The sequence below is a fragment of the Anomalospiza imberbis genome, chromosome Z (assembly GCF_031753505.1).
Source record: "Anomalospiza imberbis isolate Cuckoo-Finch-1a 21T00152 chromosome Z, ASM3175350v1, whole genome shotgun sequence".
NCBI classification, from domain to species: domain Eukaryota; kingdom Metazoa; phylum Chordata; class Aves; order Passeriformes; family Viduidae; genus Anomalospiza; species Anomalospiza imberbis.
Window position 1 is genome coordinate 2,714,478 of NC_089721.1, and position 24,534 is coordinate 2,739,011.

At 41.3% G+C, this 24,534-nt stretch overlaps 1 protein-coding gene across 12 annotated transcripts in view; it reads right to left on the reverse strand.

Annotated features, from left to right (window-relative positions):
• Positions 1-24,534, reverse strand: part of SETBP1 (SET binding protein 1) — a 265,947-nt gene that overhangs the window by 103,176 nt on the left and 138,237 nt on the right. The window contains exon 1 of one of the 12 annotated variants that reach the window (XM_068175951.1): positions 15,656-15,798. The exons of the other annotated variants lie outside the window; for them this stretch is intronic. Within the exon in view, the coding sequence (XP_068032052.1) occupies positions 15,656-15,661 (6 nt within the window). The 5' untranslated portion in view covers positions 15,662-15,798. Of the gene's footprint in view, positions 1-15,655; positions 15,799-24,534 lie in introns of those variants that run through there. 12 annotated transcript variants of the gene reach the window in all.

The window sequence follows — 24,534 nt, forward strand, 5'->3', positions numbered from 1 at the left end:
TAAAAGAGAAATAATAAAAACATCTCTGAACCACAGAGAATTGCAAGGTGACCTTCAGACAAAATCTGGGGTGAGCAACCCAGCTCATGCCTTCAGATGTCATTCATTTCCTAACTTGCTCTTTGCAAAGGAAGGACAAAAGGAGCTTCTTGAGTCATCTGCAGGAAGATGAACAGAACAAGGACCTTCTGTTTGTACTTTTGCATTCCTCTTTTTAAAATAATAACAGAGAATAGTATGATCTAAAGTGGCTGCCTGGGGAATTTTTGTCTTTCTGTTTTTAGTGCACATCTCTCTGCACTGACTGAAGGATCCATGCAAATAAGTGGAGGGTTTGCACTGAAGGGACTGCATGGGGAAAACAGCCAAATTGATTGTACACCCATCAGTTCACAGACAAGCACTGCCAAGTGCCTGGAGTACACAATCCAAAAAAGACAACAGCACATTGTGTTCCCTTGCACTGGTTTAACTTCTCTCACTTCTTTTAATAATTGCTCCTACTTAAGATACAAATCTGATTTTTCACGTCACCTTCCCTTGCCCTTTTGTAACAGTTGTAGTTCCCAGATCTCAGGAACCTTATAATTGTTAAGGTCTCTGGTGGTATTTAGCTGTGGAAATGGAGGTGCTCTTGGAAATTATGAAAATGACGACACATTTGTCATCAAATGATGACATAATTTGTTTGTGTCAACCTTCCTGTGAGGGGATAATGCTGAAATCTCATTCAGACCTCCCAAATTCCAGTCCCTTCTTTTGAAAACTGTTGTCACTTTAAAATATGTATGTATAATAAAATATAAACTGTCATATCTCAGGGTATAAGTCAAACACTGAGCACAAACAGTGATTTTTCTTATGATCAAATTCTGTTTATTATTATTGTCTACTACATGTTTTCTTGCATGCTCCTTTGAAGCATCTGGTGTTGTCTACAGTCAGTGATTGGAAACGTGCTATAAGACAGTTATAAGACTTTGACTGGTGTAGCAGTTCCTATGATCTAATGTTTAATAAACCTCAGGAGTTAAAAAACAACAGCTCATTTGCTCAGTATTAGTATCTAGGAAGATTTCCTGAGTGAATGAAGGCCAGTTCTTATTGCATTCAAGCTCTCATCATCAGTAACACGAAAAAGGTTTAGCTCCTCACATGCTTATAATAAACATTAACTTTCTGAGTATGAACCCATTCATTTAGTGGTGAAATAAAATTCTCTGACACTGTCCCAGCTCTGTCTCCCAGGTGAAGCTGAGGCCCGGGACATAAGGCAGTCAGGTGAGAACTTTGAGACAGTGTTAAGCATCTCCAAGACTACAGAAAATGCTCTGCATCTCCCGAGATGCCTCTGCATTTCATACAGATGCACCATCATGGGACAAAGGCTATTATTACCTCTTAGAAGAGGTTCCCCAAAGTAGGGATGATGGTCCTGAGTCGGAGAAGCAGTGAACAATGAGAAAGCATCTGGAGTGGTGAGGAAGTCTGAGTGGTGATGTGCACCTCCATGAGGATGTTGGCACCTCCAATAAGTGCAGATCTCAGGGACCTGGCAGTGTTGTGTTTGTGGTTGAACTTGATGATCTTAAGGGTCAACCTAAACAATCCAGTGAGTCTATGATTCAAAGACATCAACTTCTTTAACTGCCCCTTGAATGTATTGATTTTTTCAAATCCTCAAGCCAGCTAATGGATATCATCAGCCTTTTCCAATTTTCCTTTTTTTTGAAAGTAGAGTACAATCTCAGTGACTGGAAACATGAATGATACCAGTTTAAAAATAAACAAAAAACCAAAAAATCAAGACCTTTCAAGAAAAAAAAAAAAGCAACAAACAAACCTTTAAATTTTAGCCTTTTCAATTATAAAGAGATTTCTGCACTGCCCACAATCAGACCACAGTGAGATCTGGCAAAGTGGGAAAAACACATGTCTTTTCAGAACCAAGGTTTCACATGTCATCCTAAGAGCTATAGGTGTTTATTTCCTGCTGGAGAGACTCCCTAGGCATTCTGTTTACCTGTGGTGCCAGTGAAGCTCCTGTTGGCATCAGCAGGAGTGTGTCACACAGGAGACAGAGCTGCACTAAGGGGTTTCTTCTTAATGGGACAGTGAATTTTTATAAGCTAAAAGCATGCATAAGCTCCAAAAGTGCAAAGTTGCCTCTGCATCCCCAGCTGAGGTCAGTGTACAGAGAATTTCCCCCAGGCAACATTTGCACAGAAAGGCCCTCACCAGAAGGTCAGTGCCTCTGAGGGAAGCAGCAGGTTAACACTCACCTCAACCACCCTATTAACACGGGCACCCTGGGAGTGCTGCTGCAGCAGACAGAGGGCTCACCATGGGCTAAGACAACACACATACCACTATGTCAGAAATAGCTGGATGTGGCAAGAGTGTCACGTCCCCCATAATTGGAAGGGGTCGGATTTCTCTGTGGCACGGGAATGGCTAAACAGCCTATGGTACAGTGTCATGGGAACCTACAAATTGCATGGGCGAGGAATCAAAAGAGAGCTGCCTGATGATGACAGTCCCGATCCTTCTCGTGCCATCCGGTTGCATCACCCCTGCTCTGCACATCAGGCTGTGCATGCACTGTGATAGAGACAGCATGTTACTGTCTTTGGGATTGGTGGTGCAGAGACCCAGTCTGGGCAGGGCGTCTGCTGCCACACATGTCCACACAGACCCTCTGCTTCACAGAGCTGCTGAAACACAGATTAATCCAAACCACTGAGACATGCCAGGCTCGCTGTGCCATTGTGGACAGCAGCTGCTGGTGGACACTTAGGAGTAACTATCCAGGAAGAAAACAAACTAGGAAAACAGACCTTACTGGTAACAGGGACGACTGGCAGGTACCTAGACTTGCTGTACGGTCATACCTGACTTCTCTGCAATTATATAAAGAGTGATAAAATCCCTCTGCCCCAGGAATCCTCTGCATACTCACTGATACACTGCAAAGCTTCCTAGCTAAGTTTTGATCCAAAATCAGCCAACACCAGCTGCTGAAGGCTTCTTGCATTGCAGGCATGGCTGGAGTATCTAGGACACATCTCCTCCCTGTGGTCCACATAAAGAGAACAGACTTCCCTGTGCTGTGGAGCCTGCCAGAGGCACTCTCTCCTTCCCTTGATAAGGGAGGGTGTTTAGGATGGTTAAGCCCCTCTGTTGAGCACCACAGTTGCTCTCCTCAGATGTGGGCTGAGCATAGCTCCGAGCACACCTCCGGCGTGATGACAGGTTCATCATCTTGAGTGACAGGGCTAGACTTGAGGAATTTGGATACACTACACAGGAATCCACTATTAGCGGGATACGCAAGAGGCTCAGGTCTAAACCAAGTAACACCAAGTGATGAAGTGAATTTGGAGTGGCGCCAGGAAGGCTACAGGACAGGAAGAAATGAAAGATGAAAGTGTTTTTAACACTGTCTCCACATGCTTAACAAGGATTTTCCCAAGAGTCTTTGCTTTAAAAATGCTCTGTGATATATAGCATTCTTTCCAGAGCTTCCCTTTATCATCTGATGAACAGAAAGAACCAAGTTCCTGTGGCAGTTGGATTAATCCTTCCTAAATGGCTCATTTCTGCTTTTATTCTTAAGATGTAAAGCATGGTAATTCCACAAAAATCTCTGAGACTTCCAGGACTTTATACCAGAGTAACAACAGCATTTGGCCCACTCTTACCTACATCTGTGCCCCCGAAGAAATGAGGGGGATGTGGGGATGTTCTTAGGTCCTCTTTTCAGAGCACAGAATGCTTCAACAATGCAGGAATACAACTCACCCAGCAACTGACTCATAAAGGATGCAAGGCAGGTACTGCCACAAAACAGGCCTCTGCCCTATAAATTAAGGACTGCTGTTCCACAACTCCTAGGTGTCCCACAGAGAGACACACCTTTCCTCAGGCATTTGAAAAGGAGGTGGTGGGACGTGAACAAATCACCATAGGCTTCCTTGATAGACAATGAAGAGCAACATGCACCCCAGAGGACAATTTGCATCACACTCTAACAGGCATCCAAGGCAGGTCAAATGGATTGCTCCCTAGAGATACCTATTTCTTACTGTTGACTAAAAAGGGAGCCCAGGGTGACCAGTTCAAACTTAGTCATCTAACTTCAAACATCTAAAGCTGTGTGAAATGAATCACACATGTAGAGGCACTAGTAGGTCATCTACCTCTTATATGTCATAGAGTTTTAATTTTTATCCAGCTCCTCTTTTGTTAAGCCCAATAATTTTTGTCTAAAATATTTCCTCCAGAGAGGCCTTCAATCTTGAAGACATAAGAAGATGAAGAATTCTTCACTTCCACTGGCCCCTTCTTTTAGTGATTAACCACTATCACTGGAAAAAACACTACCAGTTCCAATTTTCCCTTGGTTAATATTTTGTTTCCCTTTTCTATCTTGAAGAGTTTGCTGTATTTTCTCTCTAGAAGTGCAGATGCAGTTTCAGATTGCCGAGTCTGAAGGCTGAGTGGTCCCTTTTCCCTTTCAAAATTTAAGACCTTTGTACAACTTCCACCCACCTAGTAGAAGCATTGCTTCATCTTTATGTTTAACTAGGACATGCCTTAATAGGACCAATGTCTTTGCATGCCCCAACTTTCCAGGAACATGAAAGAAAACTGCAAATATTAATAAATTATTGTCTCAGCATCTTTTAAAATAAATATTTCCACAAACCCTTCAGAAGCAGAGAAACTAGAGGGCAGAGAAAGCAAGTAACTGACTCAGGTCTGGAGATTAAATCAGAGCAGATGTCCTCTTACCTGAATAATAACAAGGACTTTTAAGGACTGTCTTTTAAGGACTGAATTTCAGTTATCTCTTTGACACCTCTAGTCACACCTTGTTTCTCTCCTACTGCAAGAGGACATGAATGTATTGGTGAATTTTTTTTTTTTCAGTTCTAGATTTCCAATATCTAAGAAGAACCTTTTTTGTTCTCTTTATATTGCCTCCGAAAGAGGTATCTGATGTATGCTCCATGGCATTGCAATATATATTTTGACTTAAATTACAGTATATATCACCAACAAGTTTCTATCATCATCTGAAATAGTTTTGGATGGAGTCCACTTAAATTTACCTTGGAATCAGTAATCACAACAAATATCAACTAAATTCCTGCATTTGCACATAGAAACTGGACTGTGAGGAGTGCAGTTAATCAAATCATTAAAAAACAAAATAAAAAAAAACCCAAACAAACAAAAAAAACCCCAAACCAAACCAAACAGACCCCAAAAAACCCCCAAAACAACAAAAAATGATAAAATCACCCCAAAAACAACAAAAAAAAAAGGGTTTCCTGAACACTAAACATGCTAGAAATAGCCATTTGGAAAAAGTGCTAATTTTCTTTATTCAACTGTCATTATTTATACTATCATGGATGAGGAGCCTATTGCACTGAGCAATAACAGAAAGGATAGTCCCGGTTTCTATTTTCATGAGCTCCATCTAACACAGCCAAAGTGAAAGAATATCACTGAAAACATCTCCATATAAAAAGCCCCCACAGCTATATATAGATACTAGATAAAGCTAATCATATCATGACGATAATGTTTCTATGATCAGTTTCCAAATACACCTAGTAACAACAAGGTTCCTGCCAATTTTAAGCTATTTCGTAATGGACACGAACAAGAGATATCGCAAAGTATAAAAATCTCTCCTCATCTTCATTTCTGTTGTCTCTGCCTTACAGAGCTCTCTTCAATTTATATTTACTGCAATGCGTATGCATTGTTTTTCCTGCTTCAAACTGAATGTTCCTCTTGAAGAACTTGGCCTTTAACAGATTTTTTTTATCACTGTGCCTGTCTAGAGCAGATTATACTGTTATAAATGGTCCCCATCTATCATTTGGATAATATATTGATCTAAGAACTCTGATCAGAGTCATATTCTACCAAATACTACTACCATTACTACTTGCAATTGCATTATTATTATCATCATCATCATCATCATCATTATTAGTATTGACATTAGTATTAGTACTACATTTTTGTTTATATGTTCTTTAGCACATTTAGTTTTTAAAGAACTGGCTTAAGCGGATGATGAAGTTGTTAAGCACCTGCAAGCAGAGCTGGAATCTCACTGGGTTTGCTTTTATAACAACCAGGCCAGAGCCTGACCCTCAAACCCACTGCAAAATACTTTCATTCAAACTGTCCAACCAAAACATAGATTTAGAAATGTCCACATATTTTCCCAGAGTATTTAATGCTTTAGAAGGTCATAATAAAAGTACTAGTTTTATTATTCCACAGTTTCAGCAGATGGTCTGAACTATTAAGAGTCAATTTGAGCCTATTAAAAATGTCATCTATTCTATTTCCAGACAATATCGCAGCGGTTCAACCTCATTACTTATCTGTCACTATAAAGAGCAGATAAACCTTCATCCATCACATCCAATGACTTTTTTGCCCAGAATTCTGGATCTTTTTTCCCTTTGCTAAATTATTCCTCTCCTCTCAGTTCCACAGCAATGTGGGCATCCATTGCCTATTCCCCCACACAAATATATATATATGTATATATATATATATATATATATATATATGCTAGAAGAATATTTAGTCTTCATGTAGCACATTTTCCAAAGAATCTCAAAGAATATCACAAAGTACAAATGTATCTTTACACTTATTATTCCAATGAGACTTCTGAGGTATGGGGTCATTTGTCTCCACAATAATAATAAAAAAAAATGGTCTCTGAGAGTAAATAAAGAAATCAATGCTGACAAAGCACAAGCTTCCCTTTTGCAATCATATAAACTCCCAGAATTTCCAGAAGTACTCTCTACTCTTTTTTCTTCCAGTTGTTGCTCTTGTTCCTTAAATCAATCATTCTTTAAAAAATTTCCCAAATACTTATATCCCATTTTTGCCTTGGTTTAAAGCTAGTTTTCCTTGGAAAGGATGAATATTATTTCTGCAATTCCTGACTTAAAATCTACACAAGAAAGGCTTTAGAATTTTATTCAAGGAATTAGTGGTGCTTTACACTGCATATTGATAAACAACACCATTCATTACTTATTTCCAAATTTTAAAAAAAGCAGCCTGATCTTTGGAGACCCTGTTTTGAAGATTAAGATCCATATATAACACTCATATCTCTCTTTTAAGTCTTTTATAAAATTAGCCACAAGCTAAGTAATTGCAATTTGAAGGATTTAAAAGTTCCAGGGATATTCAGAGACATTAAATTTATCAATTATGTTTATACAATGCTTAGTTATGGTCAACTTGTTGAAACAAAGGATCATTGACAGCCATGACTATCATATTTATTCATGTTTATGGATACATGAGAAACAATTACTTAAGGCAGAGTAATCCAGTATGTTACCCTGTATCTACAGCTGTGATATACCTTATTGTGTGAATTGAGAGAGGGGAAGGGAAAATTTTTACAGCCATAAGTCAATCACATTAGGAGAAAAAAAATGTGATGCGTATTATCTATTTTTATATGACAACATAGAAAGAGACACTTCAAAAAAAAGTGATGCTTTGAGCTCATTAAAGAGATATATTTTCTGATATGTAATAAAACTGACACTTTAGGGGAATATGACTTTTTTCCCATCACAGAGAATATCTGAAACATGAGAAGCATCAATCAATACCTGCAGTTCCTTGAGAGGCAGCATTAAACAAGAGAAAAGATCACTTCCTTTTTCTGCTGTGTTCTGCTATGAGTGTCCACACTAAAGGTCTGTGCTCCAGCCAAGGCAATTAATGATTAATGAAAACAGACAAAGCTGTTTTAGAGAAAGGGGGGAACCCATAAAACTGAGCATTCCATGATGGCTTCATTAAAAAGAAGAAGTCTGAGCACCAGCTTCGGGGTGAAAAAGAAGCACAAAGCCTTCTTCTGCATCTTTGTGCTTCCACCAAGGAAGTTGCTGAACCTTTGTCCTATGGTGTTTCATGGACTGCATGGGAGAAAAAGCCTCCACCAGGTAAAAACCTGTAGCAAAATTGTCCATCTATGGTGCTCTGTGGCTCTTCTCCTCTCTGAGTCGCCTGGGTGGGAACTAATTTTGGACTGGATCACTTGAGCCTCACCCTACGGCTGTGGTTTCAGCCATCCCATCATCAGCAACCTTGACGCACTGTGGCTGGGCTATGCCATGCACTGGAGGAGGTGTCTCCCAGCTTGACAGCTGCTCCTACTGCGTGCAAGATCTTGAGAGTTGTAACTGTTTAACTAATATTTACTCTATTTCAGCTTATGGGTTGGATTTTGTCTTCGGTAGCCAGCTGGAGGGGCATTTTTCCAGTGGAAAGCACAGGAGAAATTTGGTCTGGCTTGGCCAGAATCCCGCCTGTGATCCCCTGAGGAGACGATGTTGCCATGGCAGCTTTGCTGTTCCTTCAACTGGTGCAATAGTTGCTGTTGCCACATTAAGCCAGCTCTGCTGGTCTGTGAAGGTGAGCTGCCTCTCCGGGTAATTACAAACATACCTGCTTCCCCGTGTGCTTCTGCTGCTTGTCCTTCCATCTGCCTAAGGTACACAAATATTTTGTTATCCTTTCTGCAGGAGGTGACCTACCACGGTTGTCATGCTGTTCGTCTCTCCAGATTTTAGCAGCCAGCTCTGTCATGTAATGGGCTGCAGCTTTTGTTGAGGGACTCAAGCTGCCCCATTAAGGCCCTTACCAGCAACGGGAGAGTGATGTCAATTAATTTCAGTTCTGAGCTCTGCAGAGTCATTCACCCTCTCCTAGGTTGTTTTGTGCTTTTTCTTGTGACTGTGGCACATGAAGGCACTACAAAAAAACAGCTGATGAAAGGCTGCACTGCTCAGGATGGATGCAGCCTGAGCATGAGGATCTCAGACTTTCATTTGAAGAACAGAGCAAGGTTGTCCCCTTTGCAAACACATGGCTGTCCCCTTGCAAACCTCACCTCTTACACAAGGCTGGATCACACAGATGAGCCACAGTTGAAGCTCTTTGTCTCTCAAATCCACATCTCACACCCCACTGGAGAAAGCCCTAAGGCCACTGATGAGTCTGAGCAGCAGACATTTACCCGTCTAGCCTGCTGAAACTGTGCCAGATTAAATCAATGGGATCGTAAGCATTTAAACAGGAATTACTCCTGCTCAACCAGCTAAAAACGTCCTTTATTAGGCAACAGCCTCACTCGCACCCCTCTGCTTGAGCTACAAACAAAGCACATCAAGCTGGAGGCTGCACAGTGGAGGCAGAAGCCTGCTCAAGGTTCAGCCCTTGCAGAAGAATAAAGGAAGAGGTGTGTTTTATTGCACATGGATTCTGCAGCTCTGGAAATGATACAGCTACCGTACCCATATCACAGGGCAGGTCTGAAAAATGAGCACATGATTAAGAGCTTTGAGAGCTCTGCACTAAAAAGAGATGCAGCAATGTTGCTGTGATTTAATTCATGCATGCATGCACTTCAACCCAGTCTAATTCCCCAGGGTCAAAATGAAATGGAGTTTAAATCTAACAAGGGTAGAAACTCGTAACCAATTCCTGCGCTTCTCAAAGAGAATATCAAATGACATGAAATCCTTAATTGCCCTGAATGAGACACAGGCATCTGAAATGGAGTTATGTCTCTCCTATCAAAAAAAAAAAAAAAAAAAAAAAAAAAAAAACCCTTAAATTAATTCTTTACCTTCCTTCCAGCACCCTTAGAAAATGAAACTTCTTCAGGCATAAAAATAGACTAAGCTTTACTAAAACCAAATGCAGATTTAAGCACCTACTTTAAAGGGCAAGCTGCTTGCACAACTGATATGATATTATGAAACTTTAGACATTTCTTTCACAACTGACAAGGAAATGAATGCATTAGACAGGCCTGTTTCACATCTGAAGCCACAAAGGCTCCCAAGCCCGTATGCCTCTGGATTTTTCTCTGAACTCCATTGTTTGTGGTTAAAACACTAAAAAGGGTCTGACCCATTTTAAAAGAAGGAAATCATATTTCTTAGTCTGCAAATGATACTCACTGCTAGCAGAAAAACAACTGAAGCTTAATCCTCCTGGAGAAAGGAAATGTCCCAGGTCAAAGTCACAGCACATAATCCCCCCCAGAAAGTAAGGGAAAAAATACACCAGGTCCAGGTTGGTCATGCAGAACCACACAGCATCGTCAAAGTTTACAAATCACTCTGTCAAACACAGCTGATTTTCATCTAATAAAGCAGTGATGTTTTTGGTGGAAGGTTAGCATTACTTTCTTGGCAGAGCAGAATTGTACCTTTATTCTGAAATATCACTTCATGGTGAGAAGTGTTGCACACAGTAATGAAAAACAATAATCTGCCTTCAAAGTCCTTTTGAAAGGTCTAGCTCATTCCAGTTCCTCGGGGCAAAGCAGGACAAAGTGAAGTGGAATTGTTTCCATTTCACAGATGGGAGAGATGAGGCAACAAAGAAGAGGATTAAATTGGGGGAGGGTTGGTGTGATGCTGTTTTGGGATGTTCAGATTGCAGTCTCAGGCAACCATCTTTTTACATTTACATTTGACTACAGGGTAAACATTTCTGTTCTTTTTACCAATGAAGTACATGAGATCACTACATCTGCAACTCATTGTGCAGCCTGAGTGCACCAATTGGCCTGAACATCAGTGAAGTAAGCCACAAGTTTGGATGAATCTCTGGCCTCTAGCCAAGCATGCAGAGATCTTGTTTCTTAGAATAATTACTGAATTAAACTCTTTGCAGGGAGAAGAGGAAATGGCAGGAGCCAATTTTTTTGCCAAGTCTTAGCACGAGAACTCAGGACATCCTGGGTTTCTTGCCTGCTCAGATCACTGAGTTTCCTCTATGTTCCAGCAAATCCCAGTGTAAATGGGTTTAGCAACAAAGGAAGGCACATTCCCAAGCAGGGAGTTTCATCCCACTGGTGAAGGAAAGAGAGACAAAGACTTAACATGACTACAGACAATCTAGCACTGAACTTGTGGACTGCTCATTTTCCCTTGGAAACTCAAGCTAATTCACTTTCCCTTTTCTTGACACTCTGCAATGAGCTGCTCTCCAAGGCGCTGACCCTGTTATTACTGACTACCAAGTTTAACACTTATTATCATGGTAAGTCTCATTGTTTAAAGCAGCCTTTGCCTAATGGTTTTCAGACACACTTTACACCTGGCTTAATTCAACCCTGCCTAATTCCAGTGCAAAAAAACAGTGAAAAAGAGATGCCTTGCTTGCAAAGGCACTATTTTCTGTAGTGCCCATACTTGCAAGATGTAGGTCAATGTCCACCAGGACCCCAGTTTTTGTGGGCCAAGCTGGGGCTGAGAGAACACTGAAATGAGTCTCTCTGTGAATCACAAATGCAAAAAGGAAGTGAGAGAGACTTCATCTATCCTTAGCAGCTGTAGATTTCATACCACAATATCCCTGCATCATAGAATCATAGAAACATAAAGTCACAGAATGCTTTGGGTTAGGAAGAATTTTAAAGCTCATCCAGATCTACCCCCTGCTATAGACAAGGACACCTTCCCCTCTATCAGGTTGCTTCAAACTCTACCAACCTGGCCTTGGACACTCCCAGGGATGGGCCAGCCACAGCTTCTCTGGGAAGACCATGCGAGTTCCTCACCACTCTCACAACCAAGAATATTTTCCTCATATCTAATCTAAACCTACTTTCTGGCAGTGTGAAGCCACTGCCTCTTGTCCTGTCTCTACAGATTCCTATAAATTGTCGCTCTCCATCTTTCTTGTTGGCTCCCTCTAGGTACTGGAAGGCAATTGGATCACTGCAAAGCCTTCTCTTTCCAGGCTGAACAACCCCAATTCTCTCAGCCTTTTCCCACAGCAGAGCTGCTCATCCCTCTGATCTTCTTGGTGCCTCCTCTGGGCTGGCTCCAGCAGCTCCACGTCCTTGTGCTGTTGGAGCCAGGGCTGGGGCAGCTCTGCAGGTGGGGTCTCACCTGAGCACAGGGACAGAGGGGAAGAAAAACCTCATTCAAGTCTAGTAAAGTTCAAATAATCACATATCCTTCAAAAATCTCCTATCATGTCCCAAGACAACCAGTTTCCAGGAAACATCTTGGTTTAATCTGTTAAACCTTTGCCTCTTTATTGTAACTTGTGCTGTTTTTAACTTCTGGTCAGTGGCTTTGTTCTGTTTTTCTCATTGTGGTGATTACTTTATATGGGTAATTTTTCTTATGTAGAACTCCAGAACTTGCATTTTAATGTGTGTCACTATGAGCTGGCTGGCAGGTTAATCTGTTTCAGTGTCTGTCGTCATGAACAGCCAATGTGTCCGGAGGAGGAATTATAAAAAGGATGTGAAATCATGACAGTCCGGGTAATTTCCTTTCCAACTATAACTCTGTTGACATTAGCTACAACATTAGCAGCTATGAATAAGGTTTGTCTTGCACAGTCCATGAAAAGAAGAAAACAAATGGAAAAGTTAAATATTTACTCTCTGACAGCTTATTTTTTTGCAAGTGTGTTTTTTAACTAAAGTTATCCAAAGCCTCCCCAAACCATTTTGCCAAGGGAACTGCTGTTTGCAGGATCAGGAGATTATGTTTGCTTAAGCACATCTGTGGAGCCAAAAGAAAATAAATAAAAAAAATTAAAAAAAACTTCTTTCACCCATTCCTCATCCATTATTTTATTAACCACAATTGTAAGGTTAGAAAAATACCCACTCCATTAGCCCCTAGGGCATGAAACACAGGATTCCAAAGCCCATTTCGTACTCAGTTCTGCTGAATTTCAACACCTACTGATACTGTGTGGCATCACACAAAGTCTACTGGACTGTGAGTTTTTTAAATGGCAACTTGGTCAAATCGTGCTTTTGGTTATTAACAAATACCATACCTGAGGGTCAGCTCAGATTTTCCACTACATGCTCAAGGCGACTGAATGATAAACAAACCATCAGTAGGAAATTTGGATGCTAGCATATGCCATCTGGTTAGCTTTTAGAAGGAGGAAGTGAGTTTGGTTGATTTGCCCAAGTAGTTTAAAATAAAAGAAAAATATTTGAAATAAGAAAAAAACCTGCAGTTCCTCTGTCTTCACTTTCTTATGCAGATACCTATAATCAGACTTTTATTTGTACAAAGAGATGCCAGAACAAACAGGACTTGCTCTCAGGAGCATCCATTAACTTCAATTTGGGTACTCGGTGTGCTAAGCCTCTCTCTAAGAAAGTTTACATTTAAGTGCCTAAAAAGGATTGAAGTGACTGGCTAAGAAACTATCATCCTGATTTGGACATTTGTGGCAAGGCAAAAGCATGAGGATAATAGGATGTCTGAAATTTATTCATTTCCTGACTGGATCAAATTCCAGACTGATTTACTATAAGTGGCCAAAGCACAGAGAAAGGAACTAATGTGGAACTCTTTGCTGTGGGTAGCATAAGAAATTATGTAATTAAACTGAGGTAGAGTAAATATAGATGAGACGTTTAAGGAAACAAGTAAAAGGTAAGGAGACTTGCATGTTGGTGCAGAATGCTGAAGGACTCAGCATTGCTGGACCCACATAGGAGCAAATCAGACCAATGAGTTTGGGGTAGAGGTGGCCCTGCATTATGGAGGATGGATTCAGTGACCTCCTGAGCCTGGTCTGGCAAGAATTCTGTCATGAACAGCTCTAGAGAGAAAGCATCTTGAGGTGACAAGCAGTAGTACCAGACTCATGCTTCAGTCCCCAGATGGCTACACCTTTGGTATTACTGTGGCCTGATATTCTTTGTAGGTGAGGATGGGATGTGTTGGACCTAATTTAGAAAACTCTGTAGAGAGGAGAGGAGAGGAGAGGAGAGGAGAGGAGAGGAGAGGAGAGGAGAGGAGAGGAGAGGAGAGGAGAGGAGAGGAGAGGAGAGGAGAGGAGAGGAGAGGAGAGGAGAGGAGAGGAGAGGAGAGGAGAGGAGAGGAGAGGAGAGGAGAGGAGAGGAGAGGAGAGGAGAGGAGAGGAGAGGAGAGGAGAGGAGAGGAGAGGAGAGGAGAGGAGAGGAGAGGAGAGGAGAGGAGAGGAGAGGAGAGGAGAGGAGAGGAGAGGAGAGGAGAGGAGAGGAGAGGAGAGGAGAGGAGAGGAGAGGAGAGGAGAGGAGAGGAGAGGAGAGGAGAGGAGAGGAGAGGAGAGGAGAGGAGAGGAGAGGAGAGGAGAGGAGAGGAGAGGAGAGGAGAGATCTCTTCCCTCCACTGTGCAAGAACCACTTAATAGAGACAATGAAAGAGGAATTAGCATAATCTTTCTCTGTACAATTATGTGGCATCTTTCATATCAAGATATCAAAGCACTTTTAGTTAAATCCAGGAATTGAAGGGGGTGCCATTAATCTGCTCATTTATAAAATCCAAAGGAAGCTAAAAAGGTGAGGTGTTTTGTTCATAGGCTGTAATGGCAGAGCAGGAGCAAAGGTGGAAGTACAATCTTGGGGCCAAATTCTATCTGAAGTCAGATTCTTACTCATCCAAAAGCACTGGAAACCGGACACTGGTAATTCAGGGAAATTTGATTCCCACCATTCTGCTGTAACATGCCAAAGGATCCTATAGCCTTGTGGTCTTCAAACACCCTTTCAATCTCTTTCTTCTCTATCCCACTGCTGTTTGTGCCCATTTCAGCACTGAACTACCCAAAGAAAAAGTCAGAGTAAAGCAAAGATCTCTGGATAGAGAAACATTTCTGTCACACACATGGGAAAACACTCACAGAACACCACAGTGGTCAGAGTGCTGTGTACGAACTGCAGGACACATTGGCTATTCTAGACATCAGGTGTCTGGGACATAATGACCTCTTAATTAATGGCTAAATAATGACCACTAACAATTAAGCTGTCAGAAGACAGAAGAAAGAATAATGGTAAGTGCAATTGCCTGTTTACCACAGGAGCACCTCTCATTTCTTAGGCCCTGTGCTCAGTCCTTAAACACCTTTCTTGTCCGCATAGTCTGTGGACATATGTCTTGTTTCCTTAAATAAAAGAGAAATATAGTTTCAGTCCAAAAGAAGCCTTTCTCAAAATAGGAAATTAAGAAATTAGAAATATCTTTACACGTTCAGCTTGGGGAGCACAACAGGAAGAAAAGCCTGCCTGAAAATTTAGCAACAGCTGTGGAAATACCCACATATGAGTTCTAGACCCTTGATTTTTTCAGCTATAGCAAGGTTTCCCTGCTGGGAAACCCTTGGGCCTGTCCATCTGCCATACAGTATGGTGAATACTACTACAATGGCACTTTAACAATAACTGTGGTCTTTTGAACCTCTCCATTCAAGTCACTCCATTGATTACTCAGAAGAATGCAGACTCTTGTGTTATTTGATCGGCACATATACTCTGAGCATTTAATCCCCTCAAATATTTTTCAATAACTTCCTTTAATTACAAGGAAAACACGTCGAGTGATGCATGCATTGAAGAGCTTCCCCTCATGTCTCTCTCTCTCTTTTTTTTTTTTTTTCTGTTTAATGAAGAATTTGAATCACTTTTCAACTTCTTAATCCTATAATCCTGGAAGGAATTTGCTCTCTTCCAAACCCTGAGGGTGGTAGGCTTATGCTTAGTACAGTACACCCTGGAGATCTTGCAGCAGGGTCTTTCCAGAGGAGTCCCAAATACCTGCATTCCTCAGCTGTGTGGTCACCATGTAACTCAACCTCACCAAAAACATCTCCTCTCAGTGGTTCAAAGACTGACTTTTTCATGGGAAGTGCAGGGATAACATGGCACACTAGACACAAAGTGTGCAGGGAACCAAGCTTTGCCAGAAGGAATGGGGGCTTGGTGCCAAGCAGGATGGTTTTAACAACAACTTTATCCCCTTCAATGAATCCATTCTTCTGGAAAAAAAAAAAGGCAGGGGAAGGGTGACCTTGCTAATGCTACATCCTTGCACCTTGTTGCCTCCCATTCCCTGGGGAGGATACTGGGGAATGATGGACAAGTCTGTAGGACTGGTTTTGTTGGAAGGGTTGGACTGAGCCTGTTGGCTGCACAGTCTTTGCCTTGAAGGGCACTGGGTGCCTTTGCAGCACGCGACACTCTCCCCTGTGAGCATGGTGAACTCACTGCACAACTTCAGACTTGTCTACTTTTGTTTCAAGAAAAGCCTTTGTTGTCACAGCAAGGCAGCTCTTTTTGTAAAGAACCCCAAGTCCGTGATTTTCCTCCTCCTGGCATTCCTGTAGAACCAAGGAACATTAATAAATGTACTCCAAAGCACAAATTTTCCACCTTGTCTTTCCAGGCTGTTGGTACTCAAGGGGTGGCCTGTGGATCTTTAGGGACCCATAAAATGGGGGAAAAATGGTGCATGGAACAACTGTAAAAGAGTAAAACCACAGTAACAACCCAAACCATTCCCTCGTAATTCTGTATGTGCCAGCAAGCAGACAGGGTGTATAAAAGGCTGTAAATACACTTTCAAAGTTTTGCAGCATTTCTCGCTGTTTGTAAATCAAACACCTTGGGGCTCCGTTGACCAGAGCAAGTCTTGGCTTACTCTCCAAACATCTGAGCATTCTTTCATTACAAGCAGTAGCAAAATACTGTGAAAAGGCGCCTGTTATTCACTCCTCTCCCATTCTAGGTCACGCTCCTCAGCTCTCTTTCTTTTTCTCATGCTTGTTAGTTCAAGTAACCATTGTTTTGTCAGTGGTTAGTTATCTAATCCCATTACACATAACCGTTGTCATTGTGTTTTGTGCTAAAGTAACAACACTGAGAAATGGGTTGGGAAACCTGAACAGCCCAAAGTGCATCTATCTCTGTCCTTGTTGAGATAAGATGCCATCAGAGGCCTCAGCTGAAGGGTGTTTGGATGAAGAGAAGCACACAGGACACCTCGATGTTAACGTGGACACAGCACAGACACATTGCACACAGCAGGGACATGTGGGGAACAAGGGTGTTGCTTGCACATAATTTATCTCCATCTGAGAGAACTAAAACTTGCAGGCAAATTCAGTGCTGGATCAGCCTGAAAGCCTGGCCTGTTTTCAAAGGTTTGCACATTTTAGTGCAGCTCCAATGATCAGTTTTATGATCTGACAATTGACAAACCTGCTAACACGTTAATCACGGCTCAGCTGGCAGAGGATGATGAAAAATTATGTCATACTGTGATGTATGACTGCTGCTTTCCATTGCTGTGATAGACTCCAGCACCTATTTCATACCCAGATAGGCCATCTCATGTCTCTCCTTCTGTGGGGGCAATGAGCTCCCTGCTTGCCTGGCTGAAGCATCATGTAATAGGCAGGAGCATGAATTAGACACCTGTCATTGATGCAAAGAAACTGTCTTCTATTTTCCAAAATTCTTGATCTGTTTCACTATCAACTTTCATTAAGGGAACAGAACTCTCCTATCTTCAGAGGACTGCTGACAAAAAAAGCTGAGTGAAGGAACACACCTCCAGGAATATTTTTCAGCATATATGGCAAGCTGTGTGTACATGACAGCAGCAGATGGGTTACACACTGATGTCCTCTTTAGGAGAAAAGTCTCATTACAGCAAGACAGGACTGACAGTTTCCATCCAGACTTGGCATGTACGTAATGCCACCCTCACCTCCAGCTTGGAGAGGAGCTGGGCAGGTTTAATGAACAAAACCCATTAAAACCCCAGGTTTGCAGAAGGGTGAGCCAAGTCATATAGAAGTCATCACTTGCTGCAAATCACATGTCAATTCCAGACTGGATCTAATGACAGAATCCAGAAAAAGAACTGAAGGAACAGTGTATTTTCGTGGGGTTGAAATCTACATAAAATACCTCAGGAAGTGCATTTCCTCATGTTCTGGGAGGAAAAAATATGAAGTCCAATTCTTTTCATCTTCTCACTTATGTTTCCTCTCTTTCATCCTCTTTTTCTCTCCATCTGTCTCAATGTACACCTTTTAATAGAAAACTGGTTTTGGGTTATTTTTCCAGAATTACACTTTCTAGTTTTGGAGCCAAAATTGTTGGATGAATTTAATCCCAGTGTGGGGCCATTTATTTTGGAAATACTCTACTGTTTTTTTGCACAGATTTTGTGGTAAAGATACAAAAAACCTAGATAAAATCACCAGTTCTCACTAGGAAAGCATATACCCATGCCTTTCTAGCATCTCACTGCCTTTGTCCTCGTAACAGTTGTATTATCATCTGTGACCCCAACACTTACATGCAGTTCAAAGCCCTGTAAGGACTATTATTCCCTCTCAAAAAGTAGAAGAAAGTGAAATTCACTACAACAGGGAGCTGGCAAGCTTGTGGTGGACAAAATAAACACTCTGGAGAGAGAGCCCCAGGGAGATGGCTCACCTCCAGCAGCATGGACCAAAGAATTTTCTGCAGCAAGAGGAATTTTTTTTTTGCTCAGAGCTGCACCCAGCAAAGATAACCTGAGAAGGTTGCTAAGTAATAATAATACTACTCTTAATAATAAATCTAAACAATTCCCATAAACACTTTCTTGTTGCTACTGTTTATTATTTATCTAAGACAAAATCCAGGGATACTCCTGGCCCACAGCAAAACCTCCTCTAAGCCCCAGCCTCCTCTCTTCATGGACAGCAGAGTCACCATGAGCAGAAGAGCAGGAGCAAAGACCAAGGGTGCTGGCAGGGCACAGCAGTCAGTGTGTCACTGTGATAATCTGCTTAAAGGAGGAGGCCAGGGCATCGTTAAATAGTGTAGCTTGATGTCCTGTGGAGCAGCTGGAAGAGCTGGTGCTCTCTCCATACTAAACTGTAGCTCATGTATTACTTCTTTACCTATGTACCTAGAAATGAGTTCAGCCCCAAGACCTGACTCTCACCATTCTCTATCACCAGAGATATCAAACTCCTCCTCTCAAGTCACTGTTCCAAAGGTGACATCTACTTTTTCTATCTACGTTTGAGAAGCCACAAAACTAAATAAGCAGGTGTTGTCATAAATTTTTTCATCTGGCAGCCAAAAAAGCATGCATAGGAAAATCTCCTAAAAAAATCATTACAAAAAAGCCATTCACACGAAAAAGGCCAAAATAACAAAAATCCAAACCGAAACCAGGAGAGTAGGCCTTTTTAGGACAGACTTTTCTATGATTTTGTTTTGACATTACTGGGGAGGATGCTTTGAGTTTCCAAACATTTTTTAGCAGTTCAGCAGGATGAAGAGCAACCAGCTGGAAGTCAAGCAGCAGATGGCCACTGGGATCCTCAAAAGATAGGAAGATGTCACTTAGCTTGTATGAGACCAAGGCAGAAATACTTTCAACCTGGAAATCCATCTGGGACTAGATGTCCACATGGTTCAGGCAGGTAATGGTCACTTTCTTTGACATACTTACTCTTTTCCAGTAATAATCACTTTCTTTGCCATACTGGTTTTCTCCTGAATTTGAATGGCTTTCTTCATTCATTGGCATCAGCTATTTTTGGTTCTTTCAGTAGGTGAAATTGAATTTCTTGCTGAAGTTCATTCAAATACCCTCACTTCCACCTGGGTTTTCTCATACTTTTGTCAGTTTAATCAAAATGTGCCTTATCCGTCCAAGACCAGCCCATGTACTCACAACTTTTGCAGCATGCAAGAGGTCTGTATTTCAAATGCCAGTTATTCATCAATTAGAATGGATAAATTTAAAGGCTTCCTACAAGAATGCTGCTTTTATGGAGATAAAGAGAAAAACCATCTAGTGAAAAAACCGCCCTTGCAAGCGAGCGATATTTTTTTCTAACAAAGAATTTATTTTTGCTTGTAAGACAAATTAAGTTGGCCTCAAAGACCTTACGTTGGCTTTGGTTTTTTTGTAAATGGTTTCTGTGGGGCATTTTTGTGTTTATTTTGTTTTGTTCTTCTTTCCAACTGACCAGAGTAGCTACAAGATAAATAAAGTGCTAAGTTTCAGGGGACTGGAATTTGGGAAGGAGCAGACAATTTTCTTAAGCAGTGGTAGCGGCATTCACCTTTAACGCTTGGATGCCAAGCTGTCAGCCAGCAACTTCAACACCACCCTTATCTCTCCTCTTTTCTATTTATATATTATACAAAGCTATTTTTTCCTGGGTTTAATTGCACATCAAAGGACCAACTGAATGGATCCATTTCGGAGGTTGCTGATAGCAACGCTGGGGAATCCTGCAAATGGAGGTCTAAAATTTCAGTTCTCTCCAGTGTTGTATTAGATAATACAAGGAAAGCCAGTGAAACACTCAGCAAAAGCACCCTGGCTGTGGTTGTATTATTTGCAAGTTCAAGCTGGACATAGAGAAGATTAAGCAACTAATTATTATATTAACTTGCTCCCTCTAACCACAGGTTTCCTGCCAAAGGAAACACCAATGGCAATGATTATCACAGTTTTTCAGAGGTAGTGGCAGATCTCTGAAAACATTCAGGTGTCTCAGAGTCCATGAACACATCCTTAAAAATGGACTATAGCCTCTTATTCATTCAGGGATATGAAAAAAAAAAAAAAAAAAAAAAAAAAAAGGAATCTTCCAGTTCCCTTTAGGCCAAATATGTTTGCCTTGGCAAATATGGATTTTGAAGGACTGCCCCAGGATTACAGGAATACAAAAATCACAACCCTAAAATTGATTATATTGGACACAGTATCAGACTGAGGGCTTCACTGACTTGTTAAGTAAATAGAAATGCCTGCACCTCTATGTTCCAATTGTAAAAGAGATGTGAACACCACAAAGTACTTCAGCTGGCTTAAAACCATTTTCCCATCACTGAGCTTGTCTCCTCTAAGCTTTATGCACAAGAAAGGTAAACAAGCACAGTTCCAGTCTAAGTTGAACAGCCTTTTTTGACATGTTGACTTGATTATTTCTGTCTACTTCCCCAAGCTTTCCAGCTCGTACTGACTTACCTTCTCTCATATGAAACCTCTGGCAAAACTGCCTCTTGTGTTTCTAGATCTTTAAAACTCACTCCTTTGTCTGTCTCAATGTCAATTATTGCTTATTTATGAAAGGAAGGGAAAAGCAAACCACACCGGCCCAGACACACAAAATAATGAATAGACAAAGTTCCACACTCATAAATAAAACAACATACTTCATATAGCTCTTACATAATCTTAAGGGGTTGTTTTGTTTTAAATCTGGCACCATTTTAGTATATCTTTTTGTTCTACTACTCTTGTATTACTTTTAAGTAGGAGAGGTATTTGACAAGTGAATCTTCAGTGACGGCAACTGCAGTTTTTATCGACTTTTTTGAAAATATTGAGCTAACTTGGAATTACTGAAGTGAACAGCACTTGTGAATATAAACTAAAACAATAGGTGACTGGTAAACATCGTGTGAGAATTTATTTAATTTTTCAACCCAATAGAAACTGATGGCCAAACTAGACACACTTTAATGCTGTTGCAAAATATTTTTCCTCCCTGGAATGGACATAATCCACCTCTAGGCTTGATTCCACTACACAAACAGAAGTATAATTTACCATAGTAATTTATAACGGTGCATAAATTCATAATCAAGCTGGTTTCTTTAAGTTGTTTCTGTTCACTTGAGGAAATATGACTTTCTAAAGAGCACAGCCATACAAGGAGTTGGACATGGGTTTGGGGTGAGGTAGAAGAGCTAGAAGACAGCTCAGTCTTGATTGCCAGTAGTTTCCTCATGCCACACAGCTTGGGCCAGTCCCATGAGGAATGCTTCCAAAGAGCTCGAAAGAACATACCTGTTTGCAGATATAGCAAACTAATTACATGGAGGCAAACCTCAATGGAAATAATAATAGTAAGAATTAAAATGTTCCAAACAGTACTCATCTGGGAATCTCAATTAGCTCCACAAACAGTAATTAATTTAGCTTCTTAGCTCTCTGCAAGATAGAGAATTAGTAATCTTCCTATTTTATTGATGGGGAAATGCACATGCAGACATATCAATGAGACTTCAGCTGGATTTAGACAGCATCTCTTCTCGCAACCTGTTCTCTACCTTGTGCTCTCTCCTGTCATATCAGCTGTTATTCTCCCTTTCTTTTTGAGCAAAATTCTATTCTGCTGGTTTGGGCCAAAGACAAAACCACTCCAAAGTCTCCAAGGCCTTAACATATGCAAAGTTGCTGTACTCACCATAAGGGCTGCATTAAATACCCGGTGCTCTGATACAAAACATATCCAGTGGGACCTCACTGGATTTTATTTAGTAACCCAACAGTGAAGTTTCCCTAATGAGGCTGATGACAAATTTGGCTTTATTTCTTTTACTAAATGTTGCTAAAACCTAGGAGATGATCCCATAAAAAACGTCAGATTAAACACCAGGAGAGAGACATGCCTTTGACCTCAAATGAAGGGCAGGAATTGTTGATGCTCTGAGGGCAGCTCTCCAACACAGTGAGATAATAGATCCTTCCCTAAAATAAACACCAAGCCAGCCATACCAACAGAGCAGCCTCTAGTTTTATAAGCCCTTTGCTAGTTTAAATCTCCAGATGAGTTATTATATTGCAACACATACACAATAAGTATGTCATGACCCTACAACAGTACTCTGTAAGAATATTAAGGACTAGGAAAAATAAAGGAAAAGGTTAGTGGCTTTTCAGTCTTAAGTGAACTTGATTTGTCTGCATTCTGAAAATGAAAATATTTTTGTACTTTCAAAATCAGAATGAGTATTTGAATTTTTTAGACCTTCTTGCTCTCCAAAATTACCTGAAAGGAGGTTGTAGCCAGGTGGGGGATGAACTCCTCTCCCACACAACAAGCAATAGGAAAAGAGGAAATGGCCTCAAACAGTGCCAGGGGAAGTCCAGGTTGGACATCAGGAAAAATTTCTCCACAGAATAGATTTCTAAACATTGTAAGGGATTACCCAGGGAGGTGGTGGAGTCACCATTCCTGGAGCTCAAGCAATGACTGGGAGTGGGACTTTGGTTAGTTGACATAGAGGTATTCAGTCAAAGGTTGGACTTGTTGATATTGGAGGTATTTTCCAACCTTAACAATTCCATGATTCTGTTATATGATTGTTTTAGTTGAGGGTTAACTGGATATGGTATGGACTTAGTGACTACTGAGTTACATGCTGCTTCACAAACATTTACACATAAACTATCTTTGAATGCAAGGCTGTCCTACAGGTGAGCCAGGAGGTAGGATATGCTTTCAAATATTTTTAACTATTTCTCAAAGTAGGTTTGTGCCTTGGAAAAGTTATTTTTCATTGTGTCTCAGTTCCCCACAAAGAAAACAAGACTTGCAGCTGGTGTTCATGGCAGCTGTGCTGCTGTGAATACAGAGTGGACAAGAAATTTCAATCCTGGACTGTGTTAGGGGAGATTTCAGCCTCAGTCACATTTTGCAGTTTTTGTTGACTTCAGCTTTTGTAAACTGCCATGCAATTGGGCATGAGGTCCATAGCAGTGACACTGCTGGAAAAAGGAACCACATCCCAGTGTGTTCATCTCCCAGAGCCAAAGTCTGCCTTAATTTTCTCAATTTAGGGTTACTAAACGTTTCCCCCGCAAAGGCCCTTTGCCACATTTCTCTGACACGAGCCAGCGGCTTGTCTGTTTTGTGTCTATTTGTGGCTGATATGAACTGTGACACATCCAGGGGATCTTTTACAATTCCTGGTGACAAGGAGGGCTGTGAGCAGCAAAGTGTGTCACATATATTAGTCAGCTGCAAAGCTGAAACTGATAGCAGGGTATGAATAGAGCTGATAGCCTCATCTCTAGCTGATACTTCATGTGGCAGATCATGTTTCTGGGGACTCCTTTGCTTGCCCCAGGGATGGATAGAAAAAAGTCCTGCTGAATCCTGGTGAAAATGTGCGCATGATGCTCAGATCAGTCTCCGATTGGATATTAGGAAAGATAGCAGTAAGGCTGGTATGTGCAAAATGCACCACCAGTAGGGTTCTGGAGATGGCAATAGCTGCTGTGGGAGGGTGAAAGGAGGTAAAGACATTACTCACCCTGGAGGTCAAGCTACCTCTTGGCATCTCTTGAAGGAGGATAGAGGAAATATCATCCCACCCTCCCCAGTCTGAACCAGACTGAAAAGGGAATTAAACCAGCTTTTAGAATCCCTGGAAGATATTGTAGCACTTTACATTCAAGTTGCCAGTCAGGCATATGCATTCCTTTAATGCCCATGATTAGGGCTCTTCCCCAGTGAGCAAGAAGAGAATCACAGCTCTTGTGCAAAGTGGCTATGGGGACACCAAAATTTCTGTGGACTTGAAAGTAAACACCAATGAAAAACTCCAGCTAACTTTCCAGGAAGTGTGCACATGTACCCGTGTGCCTTTGTCACAAAGAGAGGCACATTGTCCCCCTTTCTATCCCTGAGATACAAGCAATCAGCTCCAGAGCCACCATAACCATCCAATCCCAACAGCTCACTCCTTGAGAAGCTCTTTGACTTCTTAGGAGGGCTTTTTACTCTCTCAACTCAGTGGCAGGAGGAGAACAAGAGGATGATCTCTGCATCTGCAAAGTAGCTGGGAACAACAGCAGCATTTCTTGCTCCCAAGAAACT